This window comes from Plasmodium vinckei, assembly GCF_900681995.1.
Source record: "Plasmodium vinckei vinckei genome assembly, chromosome: PVVCY_07".
Classification (NCBI taxonomy): Eukaryota; Apicomplexa; class Aconoidasida; order Haemosporida; family Plasmodiidae; genus Plasmodium; species Plasmodium vinckei.
Window position 1 is genome coordinate 345,631 of NC_051299.1, and position 25,546 is coordinate 371,176.

A 25,546-nucleotide genomic window follows, 5' to 3' on the forward strand; every position below is an offset into this window, starting at 1 on the left:
GCAGTTCCGTATTTTTTATGTCAATTTGCGAAAAACCAATTTCCGTTCACCCGTTTTTGCAAAAAACAGTATCATATTACATTGTTCATGTAAAAGTAGGAAGAAATATGCACATACATAGGTATGTGCTTGTATACGTGCTTATATTTATATTTACATTATTTCATTTTAATTAACGCATTATATAGTTGATATATTTTTTAAAATACAATTTTAATAATAAATATCAACACTATATAAATGCATATAGTATGAATGGATTATTATATAATAACAGTTTAAAATTAAGGTATTGATTAAATTTATTAAGGTATTAATATATGGCTGTTTCAATTTTATATACAATAAATTATAAAAATATTATAAATAAATTTATTAATATGATGAAGAAAATATAGAATAAAAATTACACGCAAATTATATATGCAAATTATTGTCAAAATAAAAATATACACATATATATATTATATATATATGCCAACGCAATAATGAATAAGGAAATAATACAAAAAAAAAGGAAAGCAAAATGAAATATGAATAAGCAAAATCATAAAAATATTAAAAACATACAAAAATTAATAAAATTCTTTTCTTGTGACGGTCTAATAATAATATGATGTTACTAACTCTTCATTTGTATATGAATATTTAAATACTATGAAACACGCAATTCTCATTTAATTTCTTCAAAATATATTTCCATAAAGATAAAAAAAATATATATATATATTAGCTATATCAAAATGTTATATATATGAAAGTTATTTTTTTTTTTTTTTTCAAGAGATCTATACACTTGTATGTGCACACACAATTTCTTCCCCAATATATAGAGAATAAAAATATACCAAATTTGTATGTGCTTATTTTAAGTAGCAAAAAAAACGAAACACAAAAAACTCTTAATATCCAATTTCTGACTTGTATTTTTTTTTTGTTTATATACATATATTTTGTAATATATATGCATATACATGCCAATAATATATATGTGCATATAATGCACACAAATAATTATAAGCATTTTTTTTTTTCCCCTAAAAATATGGGAATATTTAATATTAAGAGTATTCAAATAATTTCTAATAATTTAAAGGATATAAAAATTTATGCGCAAATTCACGAAACAAAAATATTTGTATATATGTGTGTGCGCAATGGGAAGCGGTTAAAATTTTCTTGACATGTTATCCTTATAAACACATACTGAATTAATTATATCAGTAAATATTGAATTTAAATTATTACGCATATTATAATAACTAAATATATCTGAATTTTTAATATTATAATCATCAAAAATTTTATATAATCCTTTTTTTCCATTATTCATATTATATATATATTCATCATCATCTGAATATTTTTCAAATAATAATGTTTGAACTTTTGGATTAAATCGTATATGTCTTTGATTTTTATTTTTTGAATTATTTTCATTTTTTAAATCAGATGGATTTCTTTTTTTTAATATAGATTTTAATATTACTGGAGTTTTTTTTGTTTCATCTCCTGTGCTTACATTTGTATTATCTTTACTACTACTACTATTATTATTATTATCATTTTGTAAATTTACATTTTGAAAAAACGGTTTTTGTGATTTTTTTTCACTATCTAAATTAAACATATTACCAAAAATATTTGAAGGAAATAAATTAGAGTTTTCTAACTTATTATTTTTGCGCATGCAATTGTTATTAACTTGTTCAGGTGTTTTTTCCAAATTATTTATATTTTTGATAGCTAACTCATCATTTTCTTTTTCATTGTTTATATTATTAAAATTATTATGAGCAGGGTTATGTAAATAATTTGTACTGTTTTGATTTAACTTAATTGATGAACTTAAAGTCTTGTGATTAGTATTACTTGCACACCTACTTAAATGCTTAATTATTTTATCAATCATAATATATTTTTTATAATTACTTAACAGGTCTAACATAAAAGTAACAAATTTTAAATGCTTAAGTTTTGTTAAATGTTTTTGAAAATATGCGTCTTCATTAAGTTTGAGGGATTTTATACGATTATGAATGGATTTCCCTTTGCCAATTTTTTTCTGGAAATTTTTCTCATTATTTTTTTCACTACATTCTCTATTCTTTTCACTATCCTCTTCATTCTTATTGTCGCGCTCATTTTCTTCTAAACTTGTGGTGCCGTCATCCGGTTCTTGTGCTTCCCTTTCCTTTCCCTTATTAGATGTTTTTTTTGTTAAAGTATTATTTTTTCGAAAAAAAAAGCTATATATTTTTCGAGTATATTTTGTATTAATAGGATTGAATGAGTATGTATATCGATCTGTTTGACTACTTGTTACATCATAAAATGCGTCTGAATTTGAAAAAGATGTTTCATTTATTTCGTCAGTATATAGATATGTATCATTATTTATAAAATTATTATCAATTTTTTGATTTGGGTCTTTATATTCCATAGGGGTAAAATTATTGTTTTGAGTTTGATTATAATTTATTTCATTTTGTTCAACTTCATTTTTGTTAGTTAAACAAAAGTTGGCATTTTTGTCATTACCTATTAAATCGTCATATAATAAAAAATATTTATAAAAATCAATTTTACTTTCATTTAAATACTTATTAAGAATTTCGGATTCTAAATTATTTTGAAAAAATAAATCATGAACACTGCTACTTTTGCTAGTATAACTTTTAACATAATTTACTTCATTTTTATTATCTTTTAGTAATACATAATTAAGTAATTTATTGACAGTATCTGTAATATATAAACTTGTTAGCAAAAATAGTCTTCGGAAAAATGCGACAACTGTAATTACAATCAAAAATGCATAATATACTTTTATATATGTAAATAACTTTTTAGGCATATCCCCTAAGTTTATTGTAAAACTTTTCAAATAAACTATCAGCATCAAATATAGTAATATAGTAATATGTGTCTGTATTATTTTGTCCTCCATTTTGTATCATGTTTTTTTTTTTATTTTATTTTTTTATTTTTATTTTTCCTTTTTATTACACATATATATTATATGGTAATACTTTCCTTTTATGACACTGTAAGTACTAAACACGCTCGGCATTTCATAGCATTTCTCGATTTAATATATAATATGACTACTAAAATTGTTTTATATTTCCCAAACTTGTATAATCTTGATTGTCATATATATGCTGCTATACGCATGCCCCAAATCAAACAAATTAATATTTATACCTGTACATGTAAAATATGATCTTGTCCCTATAGCTATAATAATGCCAAGGGCCTATACATTCGCACAGGTATAGAGAAGGTACATATAATAAGAGAAGCCACATATAATATGAGAAACCGCATACAATATAAGAAATATATTTATATGCAGTTATTTACTATTGGCTTATTTCTCTTAGTCAATCAAAATAGCATACTTAAAAAAAAAAAAAAAAAAATATCGCTAGCTAAAATATTTTTTTTTTTTTAAGTAATATTTTTATGTAATATTTTTTATGTAATATTTTTTAAGTAGTATTTTTTAAGATTATGCAAATATACATAAATACAAACTTATTTATGTAATAACATATAAATAAATTCAAAAGGTTTAATTTAATAATATTATATATAACATATTTGCTACTCCATTTTTTTTTTTTTCCTCATATATATTTATTTTTCATATAAGGGCATAACTTAAAATGGAGAAAATTTGAAAGAAATATATGACGCCCATCATATCATAAAATTATGTAAAAAAATAAAAGTTAAAAAAAAAAAAAAGCAAAATAATATTATTATATAATAAATGAAAATAAAATGAGGCTCAAAATATATATTAATATATAATAATATTTTTTAAATAAAAATAAACCGAGGAAAAAATATATTATGCGGGATTATAAATAAAAATACAAAGTAAATAAAACAATATCTTTACATTTATTAATGCATATATATTATTATATACATAATACTATATATATATATTCGCCCGAATGACTTTACATTAAACCCGCAAAAATTTGGTACGCATATTCCATTATGTATAATAATTATATATATAATATAATACTTATTTATATGCATAATTATATATATATAATATATTTATTATATGCGCATTCATTTATAATTATTTTGCATATCCCATTAAATGCAATATAATATATTAGTGGAATTAATTTTTATAAAAATAATATTTCGTATATATATATATATATATCACCGTGGAAATATTTTACCTATATACTAATAAAAATTATTCAATACTTTAAGGAAAATATTATTTTTTAATAAATATATGCAAACAAATAATTATGCATTTTTTATATAACAATCGAATGCTATATAATTAATACAATTTTTTTTTAAAATCCAGTTTTATATATAAAAAAGATGATGCTACATTGTGCGCATAATATATTTGCATACATATATTTTATTCGAAAAATATATATAATTGTAGTAAAATCAAATTAACTGTTGTTTGGGGCATATCAAATATATAATAACTATTCTCCCTTTATATTATTATTAAGTAAATATTATGGGTATTTTTTTTTTTAAAAAAAAATTAAGTTGACTTTGATTTTATTACTGCTTTAGTTTTTATTTCTATTTATTTAAAAAAAAATATATATTATGCAAAAAAAAGCAATGTTGTTTTTGTTTTAAACTAAAATTGTATTATTATTGCTATAGGATGATAAGGACAAAGTTTAAATGCAGTTGTAGAGTTGGTACTTTTAGAATATAAAAATATGACACAATATATGTAAAACATTTTAAACGTAAAAAAAATAAAATATTTCCTGTATTTTCAACTTAAATCTATGCATTATAATTGGTCCTCTGAAATGTTAAGTTTTGCAAAGGGTAATTAGGTGGCATTTTCATTATAAGAGTAAAAAAATAAAACGGCAAAGTGTAAATACTTTAAAAAAAAATAAAAATTGTTTCATTAATATTCCTCACTAATGTGGATGTTTAGAACGAATAATGACTAAATACGTTACAAAATGGTTACGTTTTATTTTCCCAAATATTCACAAAAATAAAAAAATATATAAAAGTAAAAAGAAAATAAAAAGCCTTTTCAGTTTTATTATTTTATGACCATTCTAAAAAAAAAACACAAAATAACCTTGCATGTCATAATATTTATAGCAACTTAGCTAGCTTAAAAATGTAAAGAGATTTTTGACATACATATAAGTTACATCATTTATTACAACATTTTTTATAAAAATAAAAATGAATAAAGAACAATACCAACTATATATAATTTGATTTGTTGGTATTACATTAGTATTTAACATGCCCATTAAGCGTCTATGCAATTTTCCGTATATATATGTATACCTACTTAATGATATAAATCAACTAGCTTTTTAAACAATAATTTGTTTTATTCATTTATACAAACAACTTTTTAATTATTTCACTATTTCCATTATATTATAGCTAGCCATTGTGCTTGTAGAATAATTTTTTTTTTTTTTTCATCACGCAACTATAATAGTCGTGATATAATAAAGAACCAATTTTATGATCAAAATTTCCACATTTATGAATTTTTATGAAGAATGAAAATGTTTATAATTAATTAAACACATATTTGTGCATAATTAGTATAAGTCTCGTAATTTTTTTTTTTTTTTTTTTTTTTTTTTTATTCCTTACTTTTTTGGCTTGATACGTCAATCGAATATCCCCAGCTATTTTTTACCTCTCTATATTGTTTATCATTTTGTTTGCATATTTTTGGGCATATATAATAATATAGCATAATTTATAAATACACTATTATGGATATAATGCCAAATTTATATTATATTTCAATAGGATTACAAATATAGTATATATGTATTTTCCCTAGTTTTGGCATACGTTTTTTTTTTTTTTATTCCCTTTTTCGAAAATGTACCTGCACATACATAATATTGAAATGTTTGAAAAGTCATAATTTGGAAGTATATTACTTGAGAATACATAAAATAGAATAAAAAAAAAAATTTGAAAAAGTTGATGAACTTAAAATGCCATTAAAATTTATTATACATGATCCAAAAATATCAGTGCTCCATACTCCTGATGAATTTTTTAAAACATTAAAAAAGCTGATTAAAAATTCAAGGGAAAGAATAGTGATTAGTTCTTTATATATAGGAACAGGGGAGCTCGAAAAAGAATTGATAGATGATATAATAAATAATAAAAATATAAAAAATTTACAGATTGATATATTATTAGATAAGCAAAGAGGTACAAGACCTGAAGGGAAACATAAAGAAACATCAATAAGTATATTATCAAAATTATTTAAATATGGCAATAATATAAATATAAGTTTATTTCATAATCCATTACTTGGTGCTATGCTATATAATATATTACCTTATAGAGCCAATGAAGCAATAGGAGTTATGCATATGAAAGTATATATGGGTGATGATACCCTTATAATATCTGGAGCAAATCTTAATAATAGCTATTTAACAAATCGAAAAGATAGACATTTTTTAATTGAAAATAAATTTTTAGCAAATTCGATTTATAAAATTGTTAATTGTGTGCAACAAATGTCATTTTCTTTAAATCCCGATTTAACTATTGAATGGAGAAGTGATCTAATAAATCCTTTGATTGAGTCATATTTATATAGAGAACAATTTTATAGAAGAATAATATTTATTTTTAGAGAATTACAAAAAGATATTTCAGAGTATAATATTAATACCTTTGGTACAGACTTTGCCACTCACAATAATGATAACCCATTATTACATAGAGATAAAGAAATCGAAAAAAATAATGACAAACAAAATGAATATACACAAGCATGTGATACAAATAATATGTCAACTTGTTTTAATATAAGTGAAAAAAAATCGAATACCCATTTACACAATGTAAACAATAATACTGGTGAAAATGATAGCAAAAGTAATACTCATATTACCCAAAAAATGGATAACTTTTTTTACCCTTTATATGAAAAAAAAAAAAAAATAGTAACCATCGAGCTAGGTATGCAATGCCCATTTTCAATTCCACCAATTTATGATGATACAGATATGATTGAAGATATGTTAAAGAATATTGAAAAATATAATCAAAGTATAATTGTTGCATCAGCATATTTAAATTTTACTAAACCTGTTTTAAATTTGTTTAGACGTATTTATGATAATTTATTTCCAAAAAATGGAAAAATACATTTTATTACAGCTGCACCATCAGCTAATAGTTTTTACAAATCACAAGGTCTAACCTATTATATACCTCTTGCTTATAGTATTATTGCTGATACATGCATTGAATTTGTTACATCAAATTTTCTTAATTTATTTAAAAATATAAAAAAAACACCTAACATAGAACAAAAATTATATAACGCAACAAATATATATTTGGAATACCATAAACCTGAATGGACATTTCATTCAAAGGGAATGTGGATAATTGATAATTTGGGAAATAACAAAAATGATAAAATACATGTATGTTCAGAAAAATGTGAACAAAATATCCAAAAATTGGAAAATAATTGTTATAATTTGGAAAATTGCCTGAACATGTCAGAATTTTGTGACTATAAAAAAAGTGTGTATAAACAAATTTTAAGTGATGAAAGTAATAATATAAATCAATTATTAGAAACCCCTGAATCTATGCCATGGGGAACAGTCATAGGAAGTTCAAATTATGGATATAGAGCTTCATACAGAGATTTAGAAATGGAATTTATCATTAAAACAAACGATCCAAATCTAAGAAAAGAATTTCAAGAAGAACTAAATCATATTTACAAGTCATCAAAATATGTAAATATGGTTGATCTTAAATTAAGATATTCACATTGGCAAAAATATATACTCACTCTTTTTAAATGGGGGTTGTAAAAAACACATATTTGTATATATCATTCCGAGTTTTTTTCATATTTATGTAGATAGGTATATATACATTTTTTCTTATTGTATATATGCATATTTTTGCGCTATACCCTCATAAAACATTTTTGGATAAAAACCAATGTATATGGTATTTATTTATGTGTTACCTTTTACAGGAACAGAAAATATACATATATATGCATTTCACATATTTGTATTTATTTTATCCTTGATTTTATTTTTTTAAGTGTTCATTATATTTTTATTATTATATCTTTTGATATTATTCCAATTTTTATTATAAATCCCCATAAATTAATTAAGCAACAATTACAATGTCATTGTTTAATTTTTTTTTATTTATATATAATTAAATATGTTTTTATAAATTTAAATTGCACTAAAAAAATACATAATACTGTATGAACATACAGGTAATACTACCATGGGAATCTCTTTAAAAATTTTGTTTTATCATTTTAATTGTTGAGAAAATAATAAATAACATCATTGTAACTATACTTTTTGTGTTAGGAGTGTAGAACATATTGAAAATTTAATATATAAAATTATATTCTGTAAAATATTTGGAAAAGGTTAAACATCCTACAATCAATATTTGATTTTTTTAGTATTTTTTTTTTGTTTTTTCACTGTGTTTTATTCTTGTATATTCTTTGTAGTTTTACATTAAATATAAAAATGGTTTATATTATTATGAATTAATACATGCTATATAAATTCGGTGAAATAAAGATATTTGAAAAAAAACAAACCTACATTTCAATTATTTGGGCATGCTTTAGAATCAGACTAACATTAAAGCATGTAATGGATCTGTAATTGAGGTTATACAAGAAATGCTAAGATTTGCACAAAAAATGGGAAAGATACTATGAAGAAATAAAAATATTTTTTAAGACTCCACGAGTTCAAATCTAATCGAACTATGATATTTTTTTATTTTGTGTTATTACTCAAATCACTTATGGTCATAAATGCTTCTAAAGTTTACAATTATAATAACATAAATAAAAGGAATACATTTTATATATATAGTAATATTAATAAAAACAGTTATAGTAAAATAAAGATTGCTCATGATATATTTTTAAAAAGAAATCAATATTTTAAAAATGGTATACCACACAATAAAGTATTATTAGTTAATTTATTAGACAAAGGCCAAAATGAAATGCTTGATTTTTCAAATAATAGTATGAAGGAAACTAACACTAATGAAAAAAAGCGCAAAAAAAAAAAAATAAACAGTGATAGCAAAAATAATAGTAATTATAATGAGGAGAAAAGTTCTATAAAATCCACGTTAGCGAAAACCAAAAAGTTTTGTAACTATTTAACTAATAAGCTAGGCCGATTAAATAAAAAATTACGAGAAATAAAAAAATTAGAAGCTATTTTTTATGCAAATCCTAATATATTAACGGAAACTCAGCAAGTTAAATTAAGCAAAAAAAAACATATAAAAAATGAAATCGTTTTAATTAATAGATATAGAAAAAAATACTTTTCTTATAAAAGAAATTTAATGAAAAATATAGATGATTTATCACCTTTTTTTTATTCAAAAAAAAAAAAAAAAAAAAAAGAATTATGTACAAATCAGGAATTTGCGGAAATCTGTAAGGAAAAAAAAAAACACACACACTTATACGTCTAAAATATATGACTTGTTCATAAATAAATTGAACCCATTTTTCGATTGTATTTAAATGCTTTATACATATATAAAATTTTAGATTATACATGAATTTTTTATTTACTTTATTTTTTAAGTGAAATCTGAAAATCCTAAGGAAGCAGTGCAAAACATAAAAAATATAGACATAAGTAAAATTCCAAAAAATGTAACCGATTATTTGATATTTAACAAAATTGGAACAAGGGAAGATATTAAAATTTTATTTGGCCTCAAAGCTATAAAAATAAACGGAAATACAAGTACTGGAAAAAGCAGATTTGCATACGTGAAAATAATTGTTTAATATTCTCTTTATTTATACATTCGCCTGTACTGTACATAATTTATATGCATATATCATAATTTAAATGGTTATTTTATAAAAATATGTAAAATAATATTATATATTTTTTATTCAGTTGATGATGAAAATTATATACTAAATGTTATGGAGGACGAAGTAAAAGTTTTTGATCAAGTTGTTAATATCCATGAGGATCAGTAATGAGAGATAAAAAAATATGGAAAATAATGCATATGAGCTTATATTATAATTTGTAAATAGTTACATTATATCTATTCATATAGTTGCATAACCAATGTCTGTAACGATATTACATATGTATGCATGTTGCAAAACACATAATGTATCATTTTACCTTTTTTACAGCTATGTTGTCAGAAAAAGATTTACAAAAAGTCAGAAACAAATTTTAGAACAAAAAAAAAATGAAAAAATGGCAGATATAAGGAAAGAAGTTAAGGGGGTGGAACAATTTTTCAACATCAAAAAATAGTACATATATATAGAGAAAGTCTGGTATAATTATTACTCCACATATTATAGCTAGCTATTCCATTATTTTTTTCAAACATAGAACAGGTTTTTATGTACTGTTCATACATTTGTAGTGACATTTAAAAAAATGTGCATATGTTTTTCGTTTTTTTTATGAACATGAAATAATATTTTTTTATAACTCTCTAAAATGTTCTAAAAAAATAAAAATAAACTTTTTATTTGTTAAATGGTAGTATTTTTTTAGATTTTAAAAAACATAAAATAATAATAATAAAAATAAAAATAACAAAAATAATTAAAACAATAGCATGAATATAAAAATAGTTAGGTGTACATTTATCTGCCTCTAAACTAACATTTGACCTTAATATATTTTGTTTACTACATAAGCATGAGAAATATACAGTTTCTTGTTCGGTTTTCCATTTCAATTGACAATCATACATAAAAATTTGTTTATGTAATATATTTTTTTGATAAAATTAACTTGTTCATATATTTTTTTTTCATTTTTTTTTAATAATTTATATGTATAGCAAATAAATATGTGCATCCTCTACCTATATATATGGAATAACATATGCATATATATATTTTACCATTTCATCTTTTCCTACTTATGTAAATTTTAGAAAAAATATTTTATATACACATTATTTTATTTTATATTACATCAATTTGTGATATTATATATATTTTTATCCTTCCTTTTTTATTGTTTTTTTGTGAATAAAAGTATTCTATGATTTAATTTTCTTTTTACAGTTTTTCCATTTTGAATATTAAAAAAGTTCCATAATTTTAATATTTCATATTAAAAAAAATATATGTTGCCTTTTTTTTTTTCACTGTGTTTTTGTTATAATGAATACTGAGCTTGTAATAAAAAAAAGTTTACAATTTAAAAATATGAGAAGATATCAAAAAAAAATATACTGATTCAAATGCTTAGATTTCTACTAGCTTTGTGAAGTCTTATAAAAATATAGTTATATTTGTTGGATATAAGTAAGTAGATATCTACATACATATCTATATATTGTATGATTAATAAAATTAGTTGTGCAAACAAAAATATACACTCCTTATGTTTGACAATATAAAATTAGTTAAACTGTTTTTCTTCTGTTCATTCATCCATTATGTACATTTCTTTGTATTATCTAAAAAATGAAGTAACAACTTTTAGCTATTTAAAATTTTTTTTTTTTCTCTTTATAGTAGTAGAATTATTTTGAGAAAGCCAAAATGAAATATCCAAGTTTGAAATTTCTTGAACAAAATGAATCACCCGTCTTTCGATAATATATTACAAACCAAAACATTTAAGTTAGGAATTGAGGATATTCAAAATATTGGGTCTTCATATTATGGAGAAAATAATAAAAAAATAGATCGATACAATGAAGAAATTAATTTGCTTAAACAACAGTAATAATTACAAAAGTCGCAAAAATGTTAAAAAGTGTGCACTATCATTTGTTCACTTCCTACACGTTTTTCACTCCTTATACGTTCACTCCTTATACGTTCACTCCTTATACATTCACTCCTTATGATGGCCCATTTTTTTTTCACTTCTTCATAGGCTTAGCGACCTAAACGAAAAGATGGGGAAAAGGTAATTCAAAAAGTGCATATACATACACCAGAGTTTTCAAATGAGAGTTGCCTCTCAATTTTATGATAAACATTTTTCACACTATAACACTTTTTACCATTACAGCGGTGCAATACATAAGGTTCTTGAACCTGTTGGAGCCCCCAAAATAACCTTTTGGTATTATGAACTAAAGGAAATGGTAATACCTTGAAAGAGAAAAAAATATAACCTTACATGTGCATGTTGTTTTGGCTGCTCAATTTTACGACCTTACCTTTTTCAATACAGAAAGAATTTCAGGACCTGGTTATGTACGAAATAAAAAAAAAGAAAAAGCATTTTAAAACCTTAAGTAACAGTTGTATGAAATATTTATGTAACAAGGAAAAAATAAAATTAAAAAAACAAGAGGAAGAAGAAAAAAAATTAAAAATTCATTCAAAAAATATATCATCATATATGGATGTTTTTTGGAAAAAAATTGAAAAATTAGTTTGGGAAGAGAAAAAAAGAGAATTACAAAAGACTTTAAATAAAAATAAAGAAATGCGATTTAAAAAGTTTGTCAAAGGTGCCATTAAAAAAATTAAAAATGCTAGACATAATGCACATGAGTTGTTTGAAAATAACATGAATGATCTTCCTTGCTCAAACAATAATAGTGAAAACAATGCAAATAGTAATAACGAAAATGAGGAAAATGAAAACGAGGAAAATGAAAATGAAGAAAATGAAAATGAGGAGAATGAAAATGAGGAAAATTCTGCTATTGATGAGGAAGCCGAATGTGCAAGCAATAACACTGATAACGACACAAAAAATAATACTAATGCACCTCCACAACGACCCATTGATAGTGCTCCGAAAAAGGAAACTAAAATATCCTCATCCAAAGCTAACCATAGTAATGAAGATAAAGAACTTGATGAAGAAGATTTAACCGATCAGGAAGATGAAGATATTTTATTAGATGAAGAAATGGAATCTATGGATGAATCAGAAGAACAAGATGTAAACTTATTAGATGATGAAGCTAATATGCCTGTTGAGGAATTACTCAAAAGAATATATGGTTTTAAAAGTGGAGAAGAATATATACATTTGATGCAAAATGAAGAAGACGATGAAGATGGTGATACTGACATCGATGATCAAGTATCTACACAAAATGATTCGACTAAACCAAGTCAAAACTCAAAAAAAAGGAAACTCCCGGATGGGGATGGAAGCGATAGAGAACCGAAAACTGTGAAGATGGACGAAACGGAGGCTGCTAGCGATGCACCAACAAGTAACGAAGTCGCTAACGACGCCGCTAACGAAGCCGCTGACGAAGCCGCTGACGAAACTGCCAACGATGTAGATGCACAGAACAACACCGAACCCATCAACAAAGAAGGAAACGGGGTTAGGGAGAGCCCAATAAAAATGGATGAAATACTAGAATGCAATATGGATGAAAAGCATTTAACAAAAATTCCGCCATTCATAAAAGCAACATTACGTGATTATCAACATGCTGGATTACATTGGCTATTATATTTATATAAAAATAATATAAATGGAATATTAGCAGATGAAATGGGTTTAGGTAAAACTCTTCAATGTATTTCATTATTAGGGTATCTTGCATATTATTTGAATATATGGGGACCACATCTAATAATAGTTCCTACATCTATATTAATAAATTGGGAAATCGAATTAAAGCGATTTTGTCCATGCTTTAAAATATTATCATATTATGGTAATCAAAATGAAAGATATAAAAAAAGAATCGGATGGTTTAATAATGATTCATTTCATATTTGTATATCTAGTTATTCAACAATTGTAAAAGATCATATAATTTTTAAACGAAAGAATTGGAAATATATTATATTAGATGAAGCTCATAATATAAAAAATTTTAATACAAAAAGATGGAATATAATATTAAGTTTAAAAAGAGATAATTGTTTATTAATTACTGGAACACCATTACAAAATAGTTTAGAAGAACTTTGGTCATTATTACATTTTTTAATGCCAAATATATTTACATCACATTTAGATTTTAAAGAATGGTTTTCAGATCCTTTAAATTTAGCAATTCAAAAAAGCAAAATTAGTGATTCAAAAGAATTAATAGATAGATTACATACTGTTATTAGACCATATATTTTAAGACGATTAAAAAAAAATGTTGAAAAAGAAATGCCAAATAAATATGAGCATATAATTAAATGTAAATTAACTAGAAGACAAAAAATATTATATGATGAATTTATAAATAATAAAAAAGTTCAAAATACATTAAGTAGTGGTAATTATATGGGTTTAATGAATATTTTAATTCAACTAAGAAAAGTTTGTAATCATTGTGATTTATTTACTAATAAATATATTCAAACTCCATATTATTATATTTTACCTATTCAATATAATATACCTAAATTTTGTTTATTGTTTGAAAATAATTATTATAAAGATTTCTATCTTATTTTATTTTTACATAATGAGTTTGTTTCTTTAGGGGGTATTGCCAAAGATGCCCACCCCAATCAAAAACAAAATCACCAATACTCAGATTCTAACATTCAGATAGCTTCAAAAAATAATGACTCACCATTTTCCAATTCTGAGCAATTACAAAATAATATTCTCAACATGGAAATGCCATTCGGTTTTCCCTTTAGTAATTTTTCGAAAAATAGTGAATGTACAAATTTAAATGGAATAGGTCAAACAAATGAATTGGCTAGTAAGTCTCTAATTGAAGAGGTAAATCATGGAGGCTCATTTTTTTCAACTCATAGCCAAAATAATATACCTTTTTTTGAAAATGCAAAGATGGAGGAACAAAATAATTTGAATACACCTGAATGGTTTAACGAAATAAACAAAATGAAAGATAATCCAAATTTTGATTATTTAAATTATTACAAAAATATTTTAATTAATTTAAATCAAAATAAGGAACTAAAAATGGGTAGCCAAATAGTTAATAATGAAAGTGTGCAAGACTTATGTACCTACGTAAATAATGAAATATACAAAGAAAATATTCCTAAAAATTTTCTAACATATTCAAATGAATTTATTAACGAATTAAATAATAATTATGATATTTTATCTAAATTTATAGACCCACAAAATAAGTATAAAAGTTATGATGAACATTTATATGTTATGGAATATGATAAAACTTTTTTTAATACACCACTTCAAAGTGATAGTTTACGAGGGAATAAGCAAATGATTCCTCATTCAAGAGGTTCTGGTAATAGAGGTCGTCCTCCTAGGGGTACTCATCCTGGCCGTCCATCTCGGGGCAGTCATCCTGGTCGTCCATCTCGGGGCAGTCATGCAGGACGTCCACCTCGAGGTGGCCATGTTGGTCGCCCACCTCGGGGAGATACTGGAAGTCAAAACATACGCACTAATATTAATGAAAAAACTGAACAACCCAATAATAATGTAAATAGTAATAAACTGAACGAAGGGAATGAAACAATTGTTCGGTCTGTAGAGAGTGTGCATTTTTGGAAAAAAAAATATTTATATAGATATAATATGAAAGTAATAAATAGAGAAGTGCAATATAAAAACTTTTTTACTGATGAAACAAATCAAGCTTATTTAAATTCGTTAGAACATAATTTATGGATAAAAAAACAAAAGGAAGAAGAAATGAAGAAAATGAAAATTGATGAAAAAAAAAACAAGCAATTAGTATCAGATTATCATTTTATTAAAAATAGTAGAATACCAATATTTGGATCAAATTTATTACATCTATTAAAAACAGAATTTTCAAAAGATAAAAATATTGTATATAACCATACAAACAATATAATTATAAATAATACATCTATGAAAGAAGTACATGTAGAGGATATACCTTCGACTGATTATTACTATAATTATATGGATCAAAATATAAAAAAGGAAAATAATGATTTTGGTGAAAGTCTAATAAATGATAATAATAATATAAACAGATGCAAACCAAATGATTCTGCTTCTATAGTGTTAGAACGACTCTTCCCAACTATGGAATATTTTCTTAAACTATATGAAAAAGTTATACAAAATTTTATAGTAATAAATTGTCCATTTGTTATTTGTAGTCCCCCAAATATATTGATAAATAGAAATTCGAAATATGACAATGATAAAGAAATATGTAGAACCCAAAATTATAGTAATATTAGTAGAGAAGAAGATATTATAAAAAAAATAAAAAAAGCCACAAGAGTATATCATAATGCATTTCTAAAACAGTCTATTATTTTTCCTTTAAATAAAGATATATCATTAGGAAGTGGTAAATTATTTGCTTTAGAAAAATTATTAAGTAAATGTAAAAGAGAAGGAAATAAATGTTTACTATTTACACAATTTATAAAAATGTTAGATATTTTAGAGATATTTTTAAATCATTTAAATTATTCATTTATTCGGCTTGATGGTTCAACGAAAGTAGAACAGCGTCAAAAAATTGTAACTAAATTCAATAATGATAAATCTTATTTTATATTTATATCCTCAACACGTAGTGGTAGTATTGGTATTAATCTGACAGCAGCTAATGTTGTCATTTTTTATGACACAGATTGGAACCCATCAATTGATAAACAAGCGATGGATAGATGTCATAGAATAGGGCAAACTAAAGATGTTCATGTATTTCGATTTGTTTGTGAATATACTGTAGAAGAAAATATATGGAAAAAACAATTACAAAAAAGAAAGCTAGATAATATTTGTATAAACATGGGAAATTTTAATAGCCAAAATAATCGAAATAATAATACAAGTCTTCAAGACCATAATGAAATGAACAAAGACTGGTTCTCAAATGTTGATACTATCAAAGAAATATTTATTAACAAACAAAATAATGACGAAGATGATGATATTTATCAGGATAGATTATTACATGAACATTTAGAGAATCCAGAAAAAACAAATGTTCGTTTTGAAAAAACATTAGAGCATGTTGAAGATAAAGATGACATAAATGCTTTGCACGTTACAAGAAGGGAAAGGCAACACGAATTGTCTCAAGACATGCAGGTATACATCTATCCCCCCAATTTTTTTTTTTTTGCTTACTCATATATGCGACATTCTGTTGTAGCCCCATTTATTACGCCCATTTTTTTACACACATTTTATTTTTTTTTTCACTTTTCAGGAATTTACAAACAAAAACGATTTTCAAGAAGCCTATAGTTTAACTTCCTATTGTTTTAACTTTTTAAATGAAAACTTAACAGATAGTTTGAAACAACAAATTGATGAAATGAAAATGAGAATTGAAATTGAAATGATAAATGCTAAGGAAGACGAGAACAATTCGTTTGATAGTTTGTCTAACCAAAGTGATGAAGTAGAAAATTATGAACAAGTCAGAAATGCAGCAACATAGCTAGCCAAATTAGCTATAAAAGTCAGGTATTATTCCAAAATTTGAAATAATTAAAAAGGGGAAAAAAAAAAATATTGCTTTGCAATAAAAATTAATATTCCAATTTTTTTAATATTATATCATAACGTTAATAGGTTAATCAAGTGAAATATACCTACAAACGTATAATATATATTTTCATTTTGTATTTATAAGGCATTATTTTTAAATACCCTATGTGTAATCATATAATACATTTTTTTTTTCTTTGTTTTTTTACATAAACTTTGTCTCTCAACATTTATGTACACATAACCTAAAAACATATGCCTTCTTTCACATACATATATGTATATTTTTGTGTGTGACATACAAACAACTATTTTTAATTTCACCATATTAATGTTTATAATTATTATTTTGTTTATGATTTATTTTTAATATTAATCCGACATAAACCAACATATATACTTTATAATTATAAAAAAGTGACACTTTTTCCACAAAAAATTATAATCTAATTTTTTTAATGAAAAAAATAACATAGTATAGCGACAACCTTTTTATGTATATCCAATTCTGTATTTTTAAATATTATTATGGAGAAATAAATAGTTGTTGTATAGTTAGGGGATACTAATCTATTTTATTTTTAAATGATAAAAATGTTTAAAAAAAAAAAATATATATATATATAACCTTGGAAGTAGGTAGTAATTAATTCGCCTTTCCAATATTTTATTTTGTATAATTTTTGAACAAAAAATATGTGCTCTATAATTTTTTTTTTTAAATATTATCATATAAAAAAATTATGAACAAGTAATAAAAATATATGAACAAGCAATAAAAAAATATGAACAACATAAGTTATTTATTTTATTTAGTATAATATATATATACATAAATATATAAATAAAAATAAATGGGCCAACATATTTAAATATAGATAAATTATTAAGATATTAATATAATCCGTGTGTTATTCACTTAAATTTATCAAAAATGGAGAAAATAGCCTTAATACAAAGTAATCCATAAAATATATAAAAAAAATTTGAAAAAATGAATAATGCAGAACTATAATTATGTAAATATTTTGTTTAGCATACTCCATATTTATATATGTTAAGTTTTAACCTATAATATTAAAATGGAATCACCCTTGTATGTCCACATATATACATATTTTAAATTTAACTTTTTTTAGGCCCCCTAGATTATATTCGACTAAATATGGAAGAAGAAATATTTCTTAAATGCAAAGGAGATAGAGAATTAACAGGAACATTGGATGTAAGCAAATGAAAATGTATTATTATAGTTTATCGAGTAAAATGATATAGAACCCTTATTTTGTCGTAACTCCCCTGATTGTTTATTTATAATTGTTTTGTCGTAACTCCCCTGATTGTTTATTTATAATTGTTTTCCCATTTATAGGCCTACGATAATCACTTAAATATGGTCTTATCAAATGCTAAAGAGAAATATAAACAAGTTACGATTGAAAATAATGAAGAATGTGTAAAGGTAAGCAGTTTTTGATTTACAGAAAAGTTTATCCTATATTTCTGTGTTTGCATTTTTGAAAGAATTATTACTAATGTAGAGACCCCTTAGAAATGCTCCATTTTATAGATTGGCCCATTAACATTGTTTTTCTAGTTTTTCATTATGATTTCTTTTTCCTTTTTCTTTTTTAGCAAATAGAAAGAAATTTAGATATGGTTTTTGTTCGAGGAGATTCCATCATTTTAGTATCATCTGCTGCAAAATGATTATTTAAAATATGCAAGATGGCTTCTAATATATTTTTTCTCCCCTTAAAATATAAGGGCAATACTTAACCGCCATTGCACATTTGGATTTCTTCGCACACATGTACTTATTTTTAATTTTCTTTGTATTTTTTTTATCTGCTGTTTCTTATTTTTTTCATGTTTTCCGAACCTCATCTTTTTTGTATCTTTAATTTTTTTCTCTTTTAAAAATTAAACAAAATAAATATAAAAAAATGGCTATAAAAAAAATAATATTGTGAAACAAAAAATTATAAACATGTCTAGCAAGCACATACTAAGAGATAATATAGAGAAGGGAAAAAAAATTTTCACATATGCATTTTAAATGTATATAATAATATAGGCTATAAAATATAAGACAAAAGGGAAATAACAATGCCATAAAAATTAGAATATGCCTCCCCCATCTATTCCATTTCTTTTCACTTCATTATTTCATATTTTATAATTTTTTTTTATCACTTTTATTTCATTCTTGTTGTCATAATTAAAATGGAATATAAAGAAAAGCCGGAGGGGCCATTTATAGTCTCCTTTTACGTAAAAAAATAAAATAAAATAAAATGTGAAAACCAAAGCATATTCCATAAAGTATTTGCTACACATTCATTTATTTTTTATTTTTTTTTTGTCTTTCCCTTCAAACAATAAAAAAAATAGGTTACAAATTTTACTTCATCGGATGAATCATTTGCATACACAATTAAATTAACAGGTGTGTATTACAACATTTATTTTTAATAAAAATATGGAGTTATTTCAAAAAATTAATTTTATTATATTCACGTATTACCAATGTGTTATTATTTTCAGATTTTTATAACAACAATTATGAGTCAAATATAATAGATAAAAATAATTCAAGGAAGATAAACTTTTCCAGTAACTATATCGAAATAGATGAAAGTAAGTAAAGCACTGATTTCAAAAAATGCTGATCTTTATTTTAAATTTTTAACATCGACATGTTCTCTATGTTTTACTCCCTTACAACAGATAGTGCACTAAATGACGTTATTGAAAAGTCTATAAGTCTTGATATTTTTGTAAACAGTAATGATAATATTATATGTATTGGGAAAGAGGATATAAAACTTTTCCCTTTTTTACATGACCAATTAACAATAACAAAGGATGTAATCATATCATATAAATGCCAAGAAAAATCTTCGGATCAAGCTTCTCAATATAATGAGGAAAATAAAAATAGTGAAAAAGAAGATGATACACAAGATGGGGAAAAAAAGAAAAAAAAAAAAAAAAAAAAAAATAGTTCAAAAAATAAGACACCAAAACAAGAACAATTATTAACACAAAATATTGATGCCAGTTAGTTTTTTCAATTTCACAAATATTACATTTTTCTTCTTTATATTTATTTCTATACATTTCTCATCTTTATATTTATTTCTATACATTTTTCTTCTTCCTTTTTTTTTCAATTTTCATTGCAGGGTTTTGTATAACCTTAAATATAAATACCTTGATCGGAGAGTACGCAGGAAGATTGAACTACAACATCATGAACATGAAGGTACTTTTATATTACTAAATGAAGTCCTGTTTAAAAAAATATGAGCATACATATGTATCGATACGAACTTTCTTTTTGTTTAGGTCGATGGCGTATTCAATGTTCAAAATAATTTAGAAGACAAACTTTTGAAAAAAAACTCTTTATCTTTTCAAGTAGGAAAACAAAAAAGTAATACTCTCATTTTATTTTATATTTGAAAGATACATATTTTTTTAATAATTTCATTTTTCAATTTTAGGTATCATTTTTGGATTTGTGTTTAAATGATGGGAAACTTGTAAAAGGTATGCTTAACTTTTTTTGTCTTATTTATTTTTAAATTAATTTAATCTGATACATTCTATTTATTTTATAAAAATTTAGATGAAGAATCTGATAAATGGAAAATCGTTTGGAATCAAAATAGCGTATACAAATATAGAAATGTAAAGGTAAAAGCAAAAAAAAAAAAAAGATTTTCAAAATCCTACTATGTATTGTGATATTGCCAAAGTAACACTTCTTCCTGTACATGCTGAATATAATGTATTTCACTTTTTAGGAAACAGAATATATATACAACTTTTTGTTATGCGAGACGTTTAATATTAATGCATACTTACTCTGCTCTAACGATGGAAAACGCCAAAACGGTAAGACAATTTGACAATTAAAAATGAAAATTTAAAAGATAAAGATTGAGATGGGGAAAGCTAATGAAATAAACGTAAACCTTCCCAGTCCTTGTGCATAGGCATATCCATTTTTCCCTAAATTATTTCATTCCATTTTAGCAAACGGCGTAGTTGAGGATTTAAGTGGAAAATTTGAAGTTAATGCCACAGATTTAGTATCAAACAGAGGTATAGAAAAAATGAAAAAATATATTGAATGAATAAACTTATTTATTTCCCTATATATTAAACAAGCTTAACTTATTCATATTACATCCTTTTTTAAGTGATAAACACAAAATATAAATTACAACTCTTGGGGAATAGTAAAAAACCCGAAAGAGATACCAAGGAAGATAAAGATGAAAAGAAAGATGAAAAGAAAAATGAAAAAACTTATATTTTTTCCAACTCTTACATATTATTAACAATCCAATTTTATAAGCGTAATCACATTTTAAACATTTTTGAAAAATTTTGAAATTTTTTAACTTCAGCATTATGTATATGGAATTTATTTTTCACAATTGTTGTAGCTTTTCTGAAACGGCAATCGATTGAAAGTCCCCTAAATTTAGACTGCTTTAAAAATTTAGCAATTCAAAATGCAAAGGATGTGGTTGATAAAAAAAATGAAAACATCAGTGGATTGTTTAACAAGTAAAACTACGTAATTCATTTTTCTGTTTATGTAAATTATTACCAACTTAGTATTATTTATTATATTTAATGAAAAAGTGAAAAATTTTTCATATTATTAATATGGTCTTTTTTTTTTCCCGGTTTGACAGTTACATTTTGAATGGCATCGAATTAATAAATGCCGAAATAGACAAGCTCGGAAAAGATGAACATATAAAAATTTATAAAATGTCACAAGAATATTTTAACTTTTTAAATAATTTGAAAGAAAATGAAAAATATATTAACCTATACAACAACATTAAAAATGTCATGGTAATTTATTTTATACTATGTCTTATTATATACTCCATATCATAATTTGCCATCATACATACAGACATACATAAATACATTCACCACCTTCTCAGATACAAATAATGTATGAATTAATAAATAAAAATATTTACAAAAATTTTAATTTAAACGATTATGCAAGCTTTAAAGAAGGATTCCAAGAAGAGAGTATGACAAATAACGACAATTCAAATCAAGACAATAAAGAAAAAAAAAATATGACACAAGAAAAAGTTCAAGGTTGTGATAACAAAAATAACAGTATTGACTGTAAAAGCTATATGTCTGATGAAAATATAAATTATATATATACCCAACTATTTAATATAATGACTGAATCATGTAATGTTATTATAAATAGCTATTTTGAAAAAAAAGAAGATATTAACAACATTTCGATAAAAGAAATAAAAAATAAAAATAATATAAAAGATATAGAAAAATATTTATTTACAATATTTTGTGAAAATGAATTTTTATTAAAAAATAAAAAAAATGAAAATTTTGCTGAAGCTATATTAATTATACTTTTTAAAAAAATCTACTCATTTTATGATTATAAAAAAAAGGATATGGAAATTTTGGAAAACCATAAATATAATCATATTATTAATATTATTGAAAATATTTCAGAAGAGGAATTAGAGGGAATAAATAAGTCTACCCAAAATATAGACCAGTCATACATCTATAATAAAATGGAAGAAAAAGAAACAAAAAAATATTTCGCTAACAATACTAATTATATAAAAGGATTAATATCATCAATATACACCAAAAACCAAAATAAAAATAATTGTAATCCGTATTTAATTGATTATGTTGAAAATTATGACCAAGACATGCACACAAAAGGAGAAAGTGAAATATACAAAGACAATGACAAAGTTGAAGATATAATATCAATATTTAATTTGGAACAAAATAAAGAAATAAAAAATATATTCACATATATAATATATAAATACTCAAAAATTTTATTAATAACAAATAATATAAATCAATCCGTTAAGCAAAATAATGAACAAGAACAACAAGCCAAGTATACAGAATATTCTACACAAAATAAAAAAAACTCAATAAGTACACCTAATTATACTTTAAATAATTTGGAATATAATGATTGTTTTGAATATCATGCCAATTATGATTCATACCAAAAGTATATTCAACCTCATAAAGTTCAGTCAGCCATTTTATCACTCTCCACCTATATACAGCTCACCAATTTTGTAAAAAAAAAAAAAAAAAAAAAAAAAAAAGCTAGCTGAAAATTAAAAACCTGCATTTGTCATACACACATATATCTATTCCTTCCATATGCATTACCACTATTCAATAAGCATATAATTTATTTTTTTTTTCTATAGGAAAATATAGAAAGCATTTTGATGCTAAGTCTACTATATTTAAATACACAGAAATATGATGAAGCAATAGAGATTGCAAATTATCTTATAGAAATTCTTCAAACAAATAAATCAGAAGATAAAAACAAAGAAGAAATGGATATGAAAAGTCTATATTTGCATAGTTCATTTAACTATAACAATATATTTGTGAGTAAAGAAATATGTATATATATAAAAGCAATTTGCTATTTTTTCAAGCGTAATTATATATATTATTACATTAACATGAATATAATTTTAAATACAAATGAAAATGTAATTCAAAAAGAAATTGAAAAAAATTCCAACTTTTTTAAGAATGAAAAATTTCAAAAAACAACTTATCCATATGTGTATGCTAATACCAGCGAACAAAATGAACTGAATGAAATAAATTTACAAAAAGTCGAAAAAAATGATAAAAAAAATCTTAAGAAGAAAAAAAATAAAGACAAAGAAGATTGTAGTACTGAAAAGAAAAATCCAAACGAAAATACTAAAGAGCAAAAAGATGATACATCCAAAAGGTTAGACCAAGACAATGAAAATGTAGACAATAGAAATGAGTATGATTCAAAAAATAATCCAACCATATTGAATAATATTGAAAAAGAAAAAGAAAAAAAAACATCAAAAAAAAAGGAAGAAAATTTATCTGTTGTTAAAAAAATTACAATAAATTGTTCTGAAGTTAATATAAATGATATACCATTGAAAGATAAGTTTATGATATTATTTCTTATATATTGTCTAAATTTTAATATTTTAAATATTGTTATGTATATCTATGAAAATAATAAAATGTTTTTATCTGACGTAGCATTGAAAACGTCATTGTATAGACAATTAATTATTAGATTATTTTTTTCTCTAAAAGGTAAGAATACAATTTATATACCCCATTTAGTATGATTACTATTTATTATTTCTTCCTCTTTGCATAAGCATATTTATGGATTGCATTTTTCTTACTATTATACATATGAAAAAGAAAAAATGAATACCATTACACCTTTATATAATATATGGCTTTATTTACAGATTTTACAAAATGTATTAAAATTATTGATGAAACAAAAGAATATAATAACAATTTAGACATTTTGTATATTTATGCAGAATCATTATATAAATTAAAAGACTATAAAAAGTCGATTACATATTTTAAAGAATATTTAGATTTATGTGTTCATGACAATATAAGAGCAAGAATATATATACAGTTAAGCAAAGCATATATTTGTTTAAATCAATATGAAGACTCTAAAACCATGATTAAAAACTCTTTGGAAATAAATAAAACAAGTTATGCATATTTATATTTTTCTTATTATTATTTCAAAAAAAAAAAATATATATATGCATACAAGTTGTTATATAAATCCAATGAAATCAATATTTTTAATCATAAAATATGGGCATCCCTATCTATTATATTACTACATTTAAATATGAAGGTACCTATTATATTTGAAAAAAAAAAGAGTTACATCAAACTATTGAGAATACCGAATATGTATACACCTATGTTGTAGTTATAAGACATGTGTAAATACTTCCTTAATATGCAATATTTTTTTTTTCCAATTTTACAGAATGAAGCAGATAAATGCTTAAATAATTTCATTAAAATGAAAAAGTATAAAAAAGAAACAGTTATGGAAATAATTGAAGCATACAAAGAACTTGGTTATGAAGCAAGTGAAAAACAATTGTTAAATTTTTTGTCTCAACAAATAAATGAAAATTGTGGAGAATAGCCCATAATGTGTGTTTCTCCGTTTTAATGTGTTACATTATTTTAGTGTA

At 23.3% G+C, this 25,546-nt stretch overlaps 6 protein-coding genes across 6 annotated transcripts; 5 read left to right on the top strand and 1 right to left on the bottom strand.

Moving 5' to 3' along the window:
• Nucleotides 1-1,168: 1,168 nt before the first annotated feature.
• PVVCY_0701030 (conserved Plasmodium protein, unknown function) lies at nt 1,169-2,950 on the bottom strand (the record flags this gene model as incomplete). The annotated part of the gene is made up of 1 exon (XM_008627945.1): nt 1,169-2,950. The coding sequence occupies one exon, from the start codon at nt 2,948-2,950 to the stop codon at nt 1,169-1,171; it is 1,782 nt and encodes a 593-aa protein (XP_008626167.1).
• A 3,061-nt stretch (nt 2,951-6,011) lies between these two features.
• Nucleotides 6,012-7,877, top strand: PVVCY_0701040 (phosphatidylglycerophosphate synthase, putative; the record flags this gene model as incomplete). The annotated part of the gene is made up of 1 exon (XM_008627944.1): nt 6,012-7,877. The coding sequence occupies one exon, from the start codon at nt 6,012-6,014 to the stop codon at nt 7,875-7,877; it is 1,866 nt and encodes a 621-aa protein (XP_008626166.1).
• Nucleotides 7,878-8,820: 943 nt separating this feature from the next.
• On the top strand, nt 8,821-10,370 carry PVVCY_0701050 (conserved Plasmodium protein, unknown function; the record flags this gene model as incomplete). Its single annotated transcript, XM_008627943.2, has 4 exons — nt 8,821-9,514; nt 9,669-9,833; nt 9,993-10,074; nt 10,244-10,370. The coding sequence occupies 4 exons, from the start codon at nt 8,821-8,823 to the stop codon at nt 10,368-10,370; spliced, it is 1,068 nt and encodes a 355-aa protein (XP_008626165.2).
• Nucleotides 10,371-11,657: 1,287 nt separating this feature from the next.
• On the top strand, nt 11,658-17,394 carry PVVCY_0701060 (Snf2-related CBP activator, putative; the record flags this gene model as incomplete). Its single annotated transcript, XM_008627942.1, has 5 exons — nt 11,658-11,806; nt 11,964-11,996; nt 12,102-12,177; nt 12,267-17,039; nt 17,161-17,394. 5 exons carry the CDS (start codon nt 11,658-11,660, stop codon nt 17,392-17,394), a joined length of 5,265 nt encoding a protein of 1,754 aa, XP_008626164.1.
• A 984-nt stretch (nt 17,395-18,378) lies between these two features.
• Nucleotides 18,379-19,154, top strand: PVVCY_0701070 (U6 snRNA-associated Sm-like protein LSm3, putative; the record flags this gene model as incomplete). Its single annotated transcript, XM_008627941.1, has 4 exons — nt 18,379-18,403; nt 18,584-18,669; nt 18,817-18,906; nt 19,080-19,154. The coding sequence occupies 4 exons, from the start codon at nt 18,379-18,381 to the stop codon at nt 19,152-19,154; spliced, it is 276 nt and encodes a 91-aa protein (XP_008626163.1).
• A 516-nt stretch (nt 19,155-19,670) lies between these two features.
• PVVCY_0701080 (conserved Plasmodium protein, unknown function) lies at nt 19,671-25,497 on the top strand (the record flags this gene model as incomplete). The annotated part of the gene is made up of 17 exons (XM_037634169.1): nt 19,671-19,718; nt 19,839-19,893; nt 19,992-20,084; nt 20,175-20,507; nt 20,633-20,712; nt 20,796-20,867; nt 20,954-20,999; nt 21,079-21,146; nt 21,257-21,347; nt 21,489-21,557; nt 21,656-21,814; nt 21,905-22,028; nt 22,160-22,325; nt 22,421-23,578; nt 23,717-24,614; nt 24,779-25,194; nt 25,333-25,497. 17 exons carry the CDS (start codon nt 19,671-19,673, stop codon nt 25,495-25,497), a joined length of 4,041 nt encoding a protein of 1,346 aa, XP_037490311.1.
• Nucleotides 25,498-25,546: the final 49 nt, after the last annotated feature.